The 16,516-nt window shown below is 42.1% G+C and overlaps 1 protein-coding gene across 2 annotated transcripts in view; it reads right to left on the bottom strand.

Annotated features, from left to right (window-relative positions):
• Positions 1 to 7,875: 7,875 nt before the first annotated feature.
• HK2 (hexokinase 2) overlaps positions 7,876 to 16,516 on the bottom strand; it is a 93,701-nt gene continuing 85,060 nt past the window's right edge. For both annotated transcript variants that reach the window (XM_043987077.1, XM_043987078.1), the window contains exons 14-18: positions 15,941 to 16,040; positions 15,652 to 15,835; positions 14,764 to 14,919; positions 12,270 to 12,503; positions 7,876 to 11,163 (exon numbers count right to left, since the gene is read on the bottom strand). In XM_043987077.1, the coding sequence (XP_043843012.1) occupies positions 11,019 to 11,163; positions 12,270 to 12,503; positions 14,764 to 14,919; positions 15,652 to 15,835; positions 15,941 to 16,040 (819 nt within the window). In that variant the 3' untranslated portion in view covers positions 7,876 to 11,018. The remainder of the gene's footprint in view (positions 11,164 to 12,269; positions 12,504 to 14,763; positions 14,920 to 15,651; positions 15,836 to 15,940; positions 16,041 to 16,516) is intronic.

The raw sequence follows: 16,516 nt of genomic DNA, 5'->3' as shown, positions 1-16,516 counted from the left end.
ACAGACAGTCCCCTCTTATACCATCTAAAATTCTTTTTCAGAGGCTGGCAGAAAATTTAAATTTGCTCAGGTCCTTGAACTGCTTCCATAGAGTTGATGAAGCCCAGCAAAAACCAAAGCTCTGCCAGTTTGGAGGGCAGAGGGGAGAAGCCGATTACCATTTCCCACTCTAAGGAGAAGGATTTCAACAAGGCAGCGGAGGTTTCCTAGGCAACAGTGACTTTGGGGGCACCCAGCTGGCTTCTACGATAACTGGCTCTGACAGCTTTGATTGCAATGAGAAGGTTTATGGCCTCAATTGGCTTCCTCAAATTGAACCCTCCCTCCTGGAGTTTCTTTATTTAGAAGTGTTGCTTTGGATGCAGAGCCTGAAATGCTGTGGGTGCTGAGATAAGAGTTCATTGTGCTGTTCAATTTGTTGGGGCTGCTCACAGAATCCCAGAAACTAATAATGGAAGCACCTCAGCTACCACGTAGTCCAACCTGTATCAGAACAGGAATCGTTTTAAATGTTTGAAGAGTGTCCATCCGCCTTCTATCTGTTTCAGTACTTCCCAAGCTAACTCCAATGGTGAGGAGGGTTTTCCTTATATAGAGGTGGTTTGCTTTTCTGTAACTTATGACTATTTTTCTTAGTTCTTCCTTTCAAACATTTGAAGGCAGTGAGTACCATGCAGATCAAAAAGAAATTAAACACCCCTAGTTCCTTCAGTTGCCCTTTGGTGGAGCTTCCTCCAGTCACATTGTATGAGTTTTTGGTCCTCAGGATACAAAGAGGTCAGAATTAAGAATCAAAGCAAATATTCTTTTTTCAACAACCCAAAAGGCGACTCTATACAAGGACATCAACAGATGGTCAATATCGAAATCAGATTGATTATATTCTTTGCAACCAAAAGTGGAGAAATTCTATGCAGTCAGTTACAACACCACCTGGAGCTGACTGTGCCTCAGATCATAAGCTTATTGTAAAATTTAGACTTAAATTGAAGGAAATAAGGAAAACTATCAGACTACACAGGTATGTTATAGGTAAGGCATATCCCTTATGAATATGAGGTGAAAGTTATGAATAGATATAAAGGATTAATTCTGGTAAATCTGGCACCAACTTGCTATATGACTTTAGAGGAGTCATTCAGTTTCTCTGCACACTAAATGATTTAAAGAATTGTGGTGGGGCAGCTAGGTGGCATAGTGGATAAAGCACCGGCCCTGGATTCAGGAGTACCAGGGTTCAAATCCGACCTTAGACACTTGACACTTAACTAGCTGTGTGACCCTGGGCAAGTCACTTGGCCCTCATTGCCTTGCAAAAAAACCAAAAAACAATAAAACCCCAAAGAATTGTGGTGAACATCATAGAGTGCTAGAGATCTTTCCTGGCCCAGATGTTAAATGATGTTAAAGGTCACACAGGTCCTCTGACTCTTCCAGGGCTCTGTCAAAGAAGGCCACACAAATCCATTGTATATATGAAAGCATCTTGCAAATCGTCAAAGGCTGTCTAAATGCAGGGTGCCGATATTGTGATTGTCAGCTACTTGACTCACATACACTCTACCAGAACCAAGTCCTGGATGAATGAGCCGATGAATGAATTAATTCATTACTTTGCCTGCCGAAAGAGCAGCCAGGGCCTCTTCAAGCCCCAGACTTTATTTTCTTCAAGTCAAATCTTGAGACAAGCAACCACAAAGACCTTTGCATCATACCCCTGACCTACACGGCTGCTCTGAGAACTGACTGGCATATATGTTTAAGCAGAGGAGGCTGCTAGCAGTTTCTAACTTGCCCCAACACCGCCACCTGGTGGCCAACAGAGAGGACACAGTAAAGAATATCTGTAATTAAGGGAATGAATTAGAAAGGACTTTTCAGACACATAGCATAGTATAGTAGAGCTGGAAGGGGCCTTAGAATATAAAATACCTATTGGTGGCATTGGCAGACGGATTTAAAAGGTAGAATGTTGAAAGTTGGAGTGACCTAAGAGCAAAGAATCTTAGAGATGGTAAGGACCTTAGAGGTCAACTAGTCCACCTCCTCCGTTTTACAGAGAAAGAAACTGAGATCCAGAAAGGGGAAATGACTTGTCCTAAGGTCAACCAACTGGTAACAAGCAAACCTACCCCTCAAATCCAGGTCTTCTGATTCTGAGTCCAATTCTTTGTACTACACTGTTTTGTGCTAGGGCTGAGAGGTCCAGGGTCACATGGCTAGTAAGTGTCTGAGGCCAGATTTGAACTCAGGTCCTCCTGACTCCAGGGCGGGTGCTCTGTCCACTGCGCCAACTAGCTCCCCCGCTTTCTTTTTTCTTAATAGGATAGGGGGAAGTGGAATAAAGAAAAGGTAGATTTTAAAATAAAATTTTAAAAGGTAGTTTTAAAATAAACTAAGATTTCATTTTCAAAAAGAAATGGTATAGGGTATAGGTTTAGAGAAACCTGTGCAGACTACCCACTTGGGTTGGACAGGAAAAGGAGGAGACAGTGAATGAACAAAAGAAGTGTAACAAAAACCAAAAGCATCAATGCTTTCTCTTGAGTTTCCAGGCAGATCAGAATTTCTCATCCAGAACCACTGACACTGGGAGGTTTGAACCAGTCCTTTAAGACAATCAACTCCCGCCGTTAGAAATATTTATTTTGTGACATCACTGCAAATGACAAACACAGGTCTGAGTCACAGGACTTAAAGCAAGCAAAAACAAAAACAAAAACACAACCTAGAAATAAACAAACAAAGGTGTTGGCTAGAATTCGTTACCCCAAACAATGCCTGGTACAGACTGAAGAGTAATAATCAGTTTCCTCCCTAACCTCAAACCTGCCCAGCTTCATTCTAAGCTCAGTTCAGGTGCTACCTCCTCCACAAGCCCTTTCCTCATATATACCCAGCTGTTAGTCTTCCCTCCATTTTAAAATCTCCTTGTATTTACATGTGTAGACATGCTGAAACAGGGGTACAGTGGAAAGAATGCCATACTTGCAGTCATAGGAGTTGCACAATTTTGCAACCTTTCTGGGCTTTTGTTTTGTAATAATCTGCAAAATAATGAATGAATGAATGAACAAACAGACAGAGACAGACAGACAAATAGATACACAGACATGATAGATAGATAGATAGATAGATGGAGGAATGAATACACAAATACAGAATAAATAGATTATGAAATAACTAAATAAATGATCACCCATAAAATGAGAGGGCCTAACTAAATGGCTTGTAAGGGCTCTTCTAGGGCAGCTAGGTGGCACAGTGGATAGAATGGTGGGCCAATGTCAGGAAAATTCATCTTTGTGAGTTCAAATCTGGCCTTAAACACATAGTAGCTGTGTGACCCTGGGCAAGTCACTTACCCCTGTTTGCCTGTTTCCTCATCTGTAACATGAGTTGGAGAAGGAAATGGCAAACCACTCCAGTATCTCTGCCAAGAAAACCCCAAATGAGGTCATGAAGAGTGAAACATGACTGAAACAACTGAACAAGGGTACTCGTATCTCCAAATCTATGGTCCAATGATACTGCAGCCTTGCCCTTTGAGGGCAAGGATTCTTGCTTTAGAATAGCAGCATCTTGCCCGTTGTAGGTACTCAATGCATGTTTGTTGAGTAGAAGGAAGACATTTTTTCTGCCCCTCAGAAACTTTGTTTACAACCTAAGAAACACAAGCAACCGATTTCCTAAGAAATCTCTTAAATCATCAGCCTTGGGAGCAGCTAGATGGCACAGTGGATAGAGCACCGGCCCTGGAGTCAGGAGTACCTGAGTTCAAATCCAGCCTCAGACACTTAACACTTACTAGCTGTGTGACCCTGGGCAAGTCACTTAACCCCAATTGCCTCACTAAAAAAATTTTTTTTAAATCATCAGCTTTTTTTTTTTTTCCTTTTAAAAATGAATCTTTGCTGAAATTATCCTCCAATGCCTCAGACTGGCTTGGAAGTGACCTTGGTTTTCATAGGCTATGGTTATTCAGCTAGAATATGGATCTGTTATGCAAGAACCAGCTTGGGTAAATTGACCACCAGGTGATGGCTTTTTTCTTTTAACCACAGCCACCCATGTAGATGGTCTACTAAGGTAAGGAAGGCTTACAATCTGTGTAAGTAGCAGGAGGTTCCACACTGATGAAATCAGTTTTAATCTTTTATTTTAATAATTTCAATAATTAAGTTTAATCTTATCATCACTGATGAAATCAATAACAAAAATTATTTACTTACTTCAATAATACTCAATCCTCCCTCTGTCCTGGGAAGAGAAGAAAAAAAAGTAACCGAAGAAATCCGACTTCATGGTCTATCCTCTCCTCTACCTTTGAGGGTGCAGGGGTGGTGAGCAGGATGCCCAAGTATACTAGCAAGTATGTGTGGAGGTCTCTAACCAATGACCAGGGACTTTGAATCACTATCATCATTTTTTGGGGGTGGGGGGCAGGCCAATGAGGGCTAAGTAACTTGCCCAGGGTCACATTGCTAGTGTCAAATGTCTGAGGCAGGATTTGAACTCAGATCCTCCTGAATCCAGGACTGGTGCTTTATCCACTGCGCCACCTAGCTGCCCAGTCACTATCATCATTAGCAAGCATTTACTGAGCAGCCCCTTTGTGGAGCATCTCGAGATTCACAATTATTTTGTCTTTTGGCATTTGTGCCAACACCTAACACATTGCCTTGGCACATAGAAGGCACTTAATAAATGCTTTTGACTGGTCGATTGGTTGATTGAGGGATCTGTAGTAGGGGCAGAATTATCTCTTCTAACAAGCAGTATTTACTTTGGGGAGTATTTACTTTGGGGATCTGAGGTCAAATCTCACTTGACACTTACAAGCTATGTGACCCTGAGCAAGTCACTTAACCCCAATTGCCTTAAATATCCCAGGGCCATCTCTAGTTGTCCTGATCTATATCTTGCCACTGGACCCAGATGGCTCTGGAGGAGTGAGGTTGGTGACCTTGCACAACCCTCCCTCATTTAAATCCAATTTGCTGCAAGTCATGACATCTGTTACAGTCGTCTTCAAGAATGAAGGCCAAACAGGGCAGCTAGGTGTCGCAGTGGATAGAGCACTGGCCCTGGAGTCAGAGTACTTGAGTTCAAATCCGACCTCAGAACATTGACACTTACTAGCTGTGTGACCCTGGGCAAGTCACTTAAGCCCAAATTGCCTCACCAAAAAAAAAAAAAAGAATGAAGGCCAAACAACAAAAACAACAATATATAGTTGTGTGTGTATTGTAGGGGCCAGATTTAATATGTGGAGAGTTAATTGGGTGGCTCACCAAATATTGGAGTTCAGAAAATAATGAGGGACCTCTAGGTACAAAACTTCCTGCCCTCTGAACTGTCTTTTTATTTATTTCTCCCAGGCCAGTAAGAAAGGAGCTTAACAGCCTCTTTTCCGCAAATGAATCAGGTTTTATTAATGGGAATAAACTATACAACAAAGGTGAAATTAATAAAGTCATGGAAAAGGAAATAGGGAAAAGGAAAAATGGATAATCCCCCTAACTCTAACAAAAGCCTATACAATCCCCAAACTCGCTTCATATGTATATTTGTAGTCCAGAATGTATATACTACTAGATAAGGATACAATATACACACATATGTATTTTATATATATATATATATATAATATACTGAGAAAAAATTATGAATAATCAATGATTTGGGGAGATCAAAAGTTTCCTCTTCTCCTAAAGTCTTCATTTCAAATCTCAGTCTCTGAAGGATGAATTAACTTTCTCCTCAAACTTGTTCAGACCCCACCCAACCTTATAAGGAATTTAATCTAAGGTGGAGAAGCCCATTGTGCTCTGCTCAGGTTTGGGTGGCAATAAATTCTCTGATTGCCCAAATCTGGGTAATTTAGAGATAAATGACATAATCAAAATCACATCCCCCAGCCCTTCATTAGAATAGGTCTAGCTCATTAAAATATTCATTCTCTCATTACTTGTTAACCAGAGTCCACTGTCACCCTCATGAACACCCACTTTTCTAAGTGCATATAAGCACTGAGTGGGTTCCATGAAGGGTCTCTGGCATTTGATAGTATTGCTGAACCTTTTATTAATAAAATGCTAACATTATTAATAAAATGATTAATTACCTAGAAATTATCTCAAACTTTTAAAACTTCACAATACACATACATATATTTGAGTATACTATATACATGCATATATATGTATATAGATGTGCATGTACTACATATATTAGATATTAATGTGTATGCAAACACACATCCATACATGTATGTGGGCCCCTAGGCTGTGCAGTAGAGTGAGCACTGGGCTTGGAATCATGAAGAGTCATGTTCTTGAATTCAAATCTGGCCTCAGATACTTACTAGTTTTGTGACCCTGGGCAAGTCATTTACCCTGTTGGCCTCAGTTCCTCACCTGTAAGCTGGAGAAGGAAAAGATAAACTATCTTTGCCAAGAAAACCCCAAATGGGGTCACAAAGTTGGACATAGCTAAATAACGAAAATGTTGTGTGTATACATATATGCACATAAGTATACACACAGAGCCAGTGGCCTTATAAATTCAAACTGATACTAGAATTGAGTATTAGAAATGGGATGGGACCTCAGAGACTTCTTAGCTGAACCCCTTCATTGTACTTGCCCAACGTTATACAGGATGGGAAACCACCTTTGCTCAGCCATTTGCTTCCTATCTCTCTAAAGCAATGATATTAGACTGGTTATATCATCCCTCCCCTCCCCCTTCACTGTCTTTCTCTGAATATTGGCTTCCTCCTTTGTATGGTCAGGGACATTGAACTAAATGTATTTTTTTAAGGCTCCTCCCTCCTAGTTTTCTAAATTCCAGGAAAATCTTTGGCTATATTCAAGATTCACTCAATTCATAGCTTAGCCAAGTGCTGCATTTTCTAGAACACCGTCCAGTGGTTGCAAAAGTAGTACCTGAGACCTGGCACATGAACCCAGTTAATTACCTTCTGACTTCCAGGTGTTAGAGCAATAACTAGAAGTAGGTGGATGGTGGTGGTAATGGGAATGAGGAGGTGGGGGGAGGGGGAGAGGAGAAGGAGGAGAGGGGCAGTGGACGTGAAGGGGCTTAGCCAGATGACATTAACACCAAGAAGAATTCATTAAAATAGGAAGCTACCTTTTTGAGTTTATTTCTTCCACTCAGTACGCATTAGGCATCTCCCACCATGGGGTAATGTCCTGGAATGTCTCCCCACCCCCAAAATGAATTTTGTTTTAAAAAATAAGACTACCTAGCTTAACACAGGGCATATTTTTGTGCCTGACAGGAGAAAAAATTATTAGTTCCACTTCTGCTGCATTTTATTTCCACTCTGCCAGGAGGCAACTTTTCCTGGTCCCCTCCCCCTAATACAATTCATTTTAATGCCCCAAATAAACCAGCAAAACATTTTGAAGATTTTCAAAATTTTATTAAGAATACTTACTTAACACATTGTACAGGTAGTTTTAAATAGTTATTATACAGAGGACAACATCTTCCCTGGGTTAACCGTGACACAGACAGGGCCTTGGGATCACATTCTGTTACACAGAATGGTTCATTCAAACAGAATTCATTGTAGCTCTATCAGCAAAGCCGTATTAGTGCAGGCTGTCAGCCAGAACCAGGAAATAACATCCTTAAAACATGAACACCTTTCCAAGGGTCTTGTATTTATTTTAAGGACAATTTCATTCTTCAATGTTGATTTAGGCAGTCCACAGTGGACTGGTTTTTTTTTTCCCCCCCAGAATAATTTATAAATGATTCCTAGCTTTCAAGTGAAAAAGAAATGATCATACTGGTCGGAATACAGGCTGGTCTTCTCCCTCAACCCCCAAACAGAGGTCACACCCCTAAAATGAATTATTTTTAAAAGCAATAAATCCATAGGTATACACTAAAAAAGTAACACCAAGGGGAAAGTGGGCTTATATTTGTGCCAATACAGAATCTCTCCTGTGAGTAGTCTTCTTTATACAGCACAGGACAGAATAATCTTTTTAGCAAAAACATCATATTGAATGATCCTATTTATGACTATCCAATGCATGATGGAGAGCCCAACAGGCCAGACCAGCAGAGAGGGGGACATAATGCAAGTCAACCTCTCTCCCTCCTCCAGAGCTCCCAGGTTAAGCTGGGTGGCTGTGGCCATGAAAGTTTCTCATGGGCAGGGACACCAGGTTACGGGGACACCTTTGCATCTCCATCCTAGCACAGCATGGATTATATACTTGGCACTCAAAATGTTTTGTTGATTTACTGCTACAGGGAAAAGTGAAGAGTCAGCTCCTTCCCTAGACAGCATTGCCTCAATCTCGGGCCCTTGGGATAGCTGGGGAAGAGACCCTAAGAAACCCTTGCATAACAAGGTCTTCTGATTTGGAAATCCTTTGAACTGTGCCTCTTCCCTGGTGACTAACTTCCAAGTGACAGGGTAGGAGCACCAAATTCTGAGCTGTGGAGTTCTGGGAATGAACTGACTGGATTGGAACACCAGAGGAGATTAGCTAGGACAATTCACAAAGCCAAAGGACACTTCACAGTTGGTCAAAAATTATATGCAGTTTCCCCTCTAGGCTTCTCCGGGACTTTTCCCAGGATGTCTGCACACCCAGCAGAAGTCAGCCCTGGCCAAACAAATCACCAACTTGCTATCATAGCCTTTCTACTTTAAACAATCAAAACACATGTACTTTTTGGGTTGGTTTACTCCTGGGAGACAACCTACTAGAGTGGGAAGATCTGGAGAGCGAGAAGACCTGGTTTCTGGTCCTGCTACAAAATGTGTTTCCTGACTTTGGGTAAGTCATTTCCCCTCTTTTCACTGGGCCCATTTTCTCTAAACTAAGTGGGTGGTGGTTATACTTGGTGACCATAAGGTGTCTTCCAAGTCTAGCACTCTACCTTCTAAATGCTAACATTCCCTTCCAGCTCCAATGATCTATGTCCTATTACCCCACCCCACTATATTTTAATTTTGTTCATTTAAATCATCTACAATCCCACTAAATTAGTTTTTTTCCTGAAATTACACTACTAGGATTCTCCTATCTACTTAAGTTACATTTTCTCAAGGTCATTCTCTATTATATATAGTTTCAGCTTATAAAAAAAATAAGCATTTCAGAGATTCCCCCCCGGAAACAGGCTTCTAGATTTGTGCCCTTGCAATGCAAAGCACACGGAGCAGCATCTCTTGGCACCCTCATCGTGCCCAGCAGCTTGAAACAAAGACTTTATAAAAACATACAAAAAGTACCAATGGAGGCCGGACTGATAGGGGCCACACACAGTGCTACAGAGATTGCCAGATACCATCTCATGTGACGTATTTACAAAATAAAGCCCAAATACAATCTGCTGGCAGCAAATGGCCCGACTGGTTGCCCCAGAGATTTGGGTATGGGTTTTTGCCTTTTGTTTTTAAGGTTTTTATAATGTTTTATAATATGACCAGCGAGTGGTCATATTATAAAACTGAAACGTGCCTCTGGACCTCTCTCCCCAAGAGCTGTGTATGACATGTCTTGCTGACTGCACAAGAAAACTGATGGGAGTTAGTTGGGACTCAGGGGAATGAGTCTAGTTGAAATGGCTTCCCTTCCCTTTGGCTCTTTTTTCTTCTCTGCTGGATGTTAACTGAAGACTTAATATCTTCTTCCTACCTGGTTGTGAGCTGTAGCAGTAAAAGGAGGGCCCATGAGAGTGAGCTGAGAGGCTCATCAAAGCATTCAAAGCTGAAGCACTCAGATCAAGCTTCATGGCTGTGGTTTTGGCTCCCCCAGGAAAGAAGACAAGACAGCCACTCACTGTGGCTGTGCAGTGGGTTTGCTACCAGTGTCTCCACCCCATGCCCAGCTACTCCCAAGCATCCATACCACCTCAAAGAAGGAGAGAGGGAGGAGATAAGACAAACTAAGACACAGTCACTGTGTCCCTACCTTCATTCATCCTCCTCTTCTCCCAACACATTATGATACCATCCCCAAGGAGCCCCGTTAACTCTGCCTTTCTGTCTTTGTACTATAAAATTTTATTCCCATGGACAGTCTGACCAGTTTTTAGGACTATATACAGAAAAAGAAACTATATAAATACAACACATACATTTCACAAATTCCCTACAATATCAGGATGAAGGTGCAGACTGACTTCACAGACTAAATAAACCTTGCTCTATAAACAGAGTTGGAAAATACAGTATTTTCACTTCTAGAGGAAGGGGAAAGGAAGCCGGCAAACAGGCTCATGGCTTGCGGGTGGCTGAGTATACAGAACCAGGAGAGGCAGCCACCTCCCCATTCCCATGGCTGGGCCTCCAGGTCACTAATTCGAAGCCAGTCCTCTTTTCATTTTTCTGGAGATGCCCAGGATTTCGTCAAGGCTCAGCTGCACCTCAGGCCACAGGGATGTCTCCCGCCTTAGGCCTGGGGTTTGAGGTAGGGATCCAACATTCCCTAGCTTTTGCTACCTCTATATAAGTTGTAGAGGCTAATAGCCCCCTCCACTAAAAAGGTGACACAGCACTGTCAAACATGCAAATGTGAAAGACCCTACAGACACACTGCATGCAGACTGGAGAGGAATCCTGGAGCCCTTGAGGGGCACTAGTATTAATCTTCTTATTCAGTGTTACTATATCATGGAGAGGTTAGTAAAGACTAATGGGTTACTGGCTGTTGTGGGAAAAGATGGAAATTGACTGGACTTGTGAATACAGCCACATGACATTTGGCTTAGCCTTTGAGGGTATGGGTTCTGGGCACTCAACAGAACTCTAGAACAGGACAAAACTTAGGACCATGATGTCCTATCAAATAAAAAAAAAAGGCAAGGGAGTCTGTCTGTGACACAAGGGGATGGAGATTCTGCATGGTGCAAGTTCACTTACAATTTACCAGGTTTTTTCTTCTTTAAAAAAAAAGAAAAGGAAAAAGGAGGTGGCCAATGGCCAAGAAAGCCCCCGACACCTCTTCCCTGGGCTCAGCTGTTTATCGCTGTCCAGCATCTCGGATCCTGCAGGCCACGGCAGTAATGAGAGCAGCTCCCTTCCCACTGCCATCTTCTGACTCCAAGAAGGAAACATCACATTTGGGAGCCAGCTCCTTCACTGTCTCATGCATGACTTTGGCAAAGCTGTAAAAGAAAAAAAGGCAATGAACATCTTAGTCAGGCACTGACCCAGGACACATGCACTGACCAAACAAAAGTAGCAAGGCCCAGATTCTAGTCAATTCCTAACAATCAGCTCTGAGAGCAACAGATTTATCCTGTAAATCTGCCGCAGTGATGCCAACTCCCTATCGTCTCTGGAAGGAGCTGGAGACTGATTGCATAACCTGCTGAGGCATAGATCACCAGGCCTGAATTTAATCTGCAATGTCCTTCCAAGCAATGATGTGCAGACACGAGGGGAGGACCATCGTCCATCAGGGACGACAACAAACGTCTAACAGTGGCTGCTCCACCTCACAACCAAGGAAGCTTCATCAGCTTTGCCTGGGTTATAGGAAAAAGGCTTCTGGCCCATCCAGATGAACAGTGTCACTGTGGTTAATCTGTAGGGTTGTCCTCAGAGAAAGGAGGAAAGCAGGACACTCCGTGGTGCCACCACAGGCAGAATGGGCAAGGGAAACCAAGAGCAGAGCCTGATTTCAGGCCAGGGAATTGACAGTCCCCGGCACACAACAACAACAAAAAAAAACATGAAGAGAAAGTGACCAAAGGCAGAAAGGGAGAGTTCACAAGTACGAGGGAACATTTTCCACTTGGTCTGGTAATTCTCAGGATCCTATGAGTACTTGGAACTGCAGCCACACAGAGACAGGGATCATGAGCCATTTCTGTCTGCATTGCCTTTTTTTTTTTTTGCAGGGCAATGAGGGTTAAGTGACTTGCCCAGGGTCACACAGTGCACTGTCTTTCCTGTTAGAATGCAGTGAGGTCAGAGACTCTTGTTGTTCTTTCTTAATATCCCAGGGCTTAGCACAGAGCAGGTCCTAAATGAATAAAAGGGTCCACCCTTATTGATTGTGGGACAAGGCGCGTCACGGGTTCTTGGATGGTCAGATTTGCCGACACTTCAACCAGGCACCAACTGGCTCCAAATATGAGACAGATAAAAACTTTGGTGTTTGAGGGACAGAAGGGTGAAGGTGGGGGCAGTGGTGAGAAGAAAGGAGGAGGCAAAAATGAAAGAGGGAAAGAGAGGAGAGGAAACATGGGTAGGGAGAGGAGCTTACTGAGGATGGAGCTTGTACAGGGTCCCATCGACACCCACGGTGACTTTGAGAGAATCCAGCTGGCGGTTCTCCCGTATTTTGTCCACTACCGCTGCCATGCCTGCTCCACAAAGCTGGGCGGCCCGTCTTGCCACTACGGTGCAGACCTCCTTGACAATGATACTGTCATCACAGGTGCTCTCCAGGCCCAGGTGCCGCAGGATGGTACGGACTTGAAGCAAGGCCAGGCAATCGCTAGGGATAAGGACACAAAAGGAAAAACGGTTGGGCTTTATTTAAAATTAATAATTACATTAATAACAGCAACAGCAATAATGACAGGAAATTAAAAATAACCATAGGTAATAGCCAGGCATTTATATAGCACTTTAAGGTTTGCATAGAGCTTTACGAATTTTAACTCATTTGAGCCTCGAAACAATTGTAGGTGGTTACCCCCATTTTATAGATGGGGAAACTGAGGCAAACTGACGTTCAAGAAGTGATTTGCCCAAAATCACAGAGCCAGTTAAGTGTCTGAAGTAGGACTTGAACTCAAGTGCCTTCACTTCTATCATGTGAAGCAGCACAGTACAGAGTGCTGTATTCTGAAGACCGGCAAACTCTAACATCAAGGACCTGGGTTCAAATCCTACCTCTTCGACTTACTATGTGTATGACCGTAGGCAAGTAAATTAACCAGTAGAAGCCTCAGTTTCCTCATCTGTGAAATGAAAGGGTTGTATTAGATCTAGAGCTATGACCCTAGAAGCTCAGCAGAATTATCAGAGCTAAATAGCATCCCAGAAACCTACAGATTGGCTCTAATATCAGCTCCCTTCTTTTCCTGCTTTGTACACTGGAGCAAGTCCCTTAACCTCTTAATTCTTATTGTCAAACCAGAGTCCTTAAAGGGCCAGTCACTATAAAAATACAGCCTATTTTAAAACTCAGACACAATAGAATTCCAAAGGAAAGATCTATTTTTCCTTAAAGTGGTTTCCATTTGCATTAGAGGGGAACTTCTAAGGCAGATAATTAGCAAACTAAAATCAGAGAATATTCTCATTTGTTTAAGCAAGTTCCCCAAAGATTCACTTTTTTTCCCCCAGCTTCATAAAATGATAAATCTAGAAGAAAACTTCTGAAGTCGCCTCCCTAACCTTATCCCCTCTCTGATTTTTCAGATAAGAAACATAATTTGCTTGCAGGCTTCCCTGGGGGGTCAGACAACTTAGAAGAGCCTGTGACAAATAAAACCCAAAATTTCCTGATGCTCAAATCAAGATTTCCACTTTACTGGGTCAGCCATCAATAACTCTTGGGTTTTCAAGTATTTTCTAACTGATATTTGACAAATTCTTCTCAATAACTCAATGAAACTTTGTTGAATTGTGGATTTGCTTTATTACTCTATTACCAAAGTTAAAAGAAAGAGTTGCCAATTCAAGCCCAATGAGTAAAATGTTCAACTTGTAGCCAGGAAGAGCTCAATTTAAATCCCACCTCTTTGACATTTGCTAGCTGTGTGACCAGGAGAAACTTACAACCCCTCTGAATCTCAGTTTCCTCATCTATAAAATCGGAATAATATTACCTGTATTTCCTATTTCACAGGGTTATTCTGAGACTTAAATGAAGTAATGTACATAAAATGCAACCTGAAAACTCTAAACCACTATACTGTATAAATGCCAGTTGCCATCATCATTTCTGCATGATTTAAACCACAATACACCTATTTTCTGGGTCTGACATGCAAGCTGAAATTCAAGGATGTCACTCTGACTAGCCTAACAAGTCAGCACATGTAGTGAAAGTCAAACTCACATGATAATAGTGTTCTAAGGTGCTGAACTCATCTTGTGTCTCTTAGCTATGAGACCAATACATAGGTGTGTGCTCAGATGAACTATAAAAGTTCATTCACTTATGAGTTCAACCCCAAAGAAAGCCACAATTACACTGTGAAATCAATCCAGTCTGCCTGTCATTCTCCTGTTCAAAAATCTTCAATGGCTCCCTATCACCTCTCCACCTGCCAATCTTCCTTTACACTTAACACAACAAACTGATTCCAAACTAGCTTTTTCTAGATATAGTTCTTATCAGTCTCCTTTACACATTCCATGTTTCAGTCAAGCAGTCTGTTCCTCTAAACAGAAATCTGATCTCCCCTCAATTTGCCTTTGAAAAGGCTGATCCCTCATGCTTCCTTGTCTCTAGAATCATTCATCTCCTTCTGCTCACCTGTCTCATCCCCTATGAAATCTTCCTTTGTTCTCCCAGTTCTTAGTCCTACCTACCTCCTCCAATCACCTGGCATTTGCTTATATACTGTACCACTGCTTTCTGGTAGAATGCAGATTCCTTTGTATCCCCAGAGAGTAGTTTTAAAAAACTGCACTGAATCAAATGGAAATAAATAAGGACTATGCTTTGGCTAAACTGTTTATCAACTTGAACGGTTGTCCTCCAAGCCAGAAAATGGATACTCAGCCATACCCACTCTTACCTCTCAATCTGAGATAAGAATTTGGTTTCAAATATCCCCCTTGTCTTCAGTCGTTCTGAGATCCGTCCACGGAAGAGCAGCCCCCGTTTGGTGAAGTTGATGAGGATGTTGCGTACAATCTCCCCCAGGTACATGCCACTGATCATCTTCTCAAACCTTCAGGAGGAAAATAAGGTAAGGGAGGTTGAGAAGTTCAGTTTTCAAAACACTATGGTAGGGGCAGCTAGGTGGCGCAGTGGATAGAGCACTGGCCCTGGAGTCAGGAGTACCTGAGTTCAAATCTGACCTCAGACACTTAACACACACTTACTAGCTGTATGACCCTGGGCAAGTCACTTAACCCCAATTGCCTCACTAAAAAATAAATAAATAAAAATTTAAAATTTAAAAAAATTAAAAAAAAAAAAAACCACTATGGTAGTGGCTTCAGTGGGGAATGGAGGTGGAATTCCTCCCAGTTGCATGGAGATGGTCTGTCAATATATGGGAGAGTAGTTACTAAGCCTGCTTTCCCTAAAGCAAGAGGATACTCTATCTGGTTCCCGCTATCCTCCCCAATTTGGGGGCTAGGTTTCTTCCCAAAGACCATAGCTACCAGCATTTCTCTTCAAAATCATTACCACATACCCAGAACCCAACTGATAGCCATTCTGGATGTTCAAGTTTACCAGGTGGTGTTACTGCTCATCTTTGTATGCCCAGCATCTAGTAGAGTATCTTAAGAAATGAGTGTTGAACTCCCTTTGGCTTTTATTATCCACCCTTATTCCTCATAACCTCATTGTTGGGTCAAATTATTCAGAACCAGGATAAGTTCCTGTGTCGTGGACACCATCATTAAAAACCATCACCCAAACCAGGCAACAATCTGGACTTTCAGAAGCTTACCTCTGTCTTCCTGGGTTGAGTGAAAGTTCATCTACAGCCAAGTCAAATTCAGTTCGCATGTCATCCAGGCAGCCATCATCCCCAAAAGCACCCCACTCCATGTTGACACACATCCGCCCCTCATCTCCTTCCACCAGCTCCACATTGTGCATCTCCTCCATGTAACAGGCATTACTACCAGTACCTACAAAAGAAGCAGTGAAAAAAGAAATGAGCCTGAGCTCTTTCCTCGCTTGGCTTTCCCTACACAGGTCTCCATTGGAAGGAATTGTATATTTTGGGATCTTACCAACTATGAGTCCTACTTCACAGTGAGGGTCTTCATAGCCACAAGTCATCATGGTTCCCACAGTGTCATTCACAACAGCAACAACATCCAGATCAAATTCCTGCAGAAGTAAAGTTAGATGTTCAGTCCCAAAGGGTCTGCTATAAAGTTTATCTCCCAAAGAAATGTTCCAGAGATTTTTTTTTTTATGCAACATCAAACCATATCTGTCCCTATATTGCTCCCTTTTGGAATACATTGGAGTTTCAAGCACTAAGGCTGTCAGTACTGAGGCCCTGCACTATCTATATACCTTTACTGCTATTTCCCAAGACCACTATAGCCAAGTTATTCATTCCCACTACCCTTCTGACCTTCAGCACACCATCGTAAAAAGTAAGTTTATGCTCATACAGAATGTAAAATTTAAAAAAGCTGCTAGAGACATTAGGTTATAGAATAAAGAATGTCAGTTCTGCATAGGACCTTAGAAAACAACATAAAAGCTAGATCAGACCTTAAAACAAATAATAAACAATGTGAAAGATGGAATGGCCCCTAAAAGACAGAACATGAATTGTTAAAGTCAAAAGGAAC

This window comes from Dromiciops gliroides, chromosome 2 (genome assembly GCF_019393635.1).
Source record: "Dromiciops gliroides isolate mDroGli1 chromosome 2, mDroGli1.pri, whole genome shotgun sequence".
Lineage (NCBI taxonomy): Eukaryota > Metazoa > Chordata > Mammalia > Microbiotheria > Microbiotheriidae > Dromiciops > Dromiciops gliroides.
This window is presented reverse-complemented; position numbering and strand designations above follow the sequence as displayed.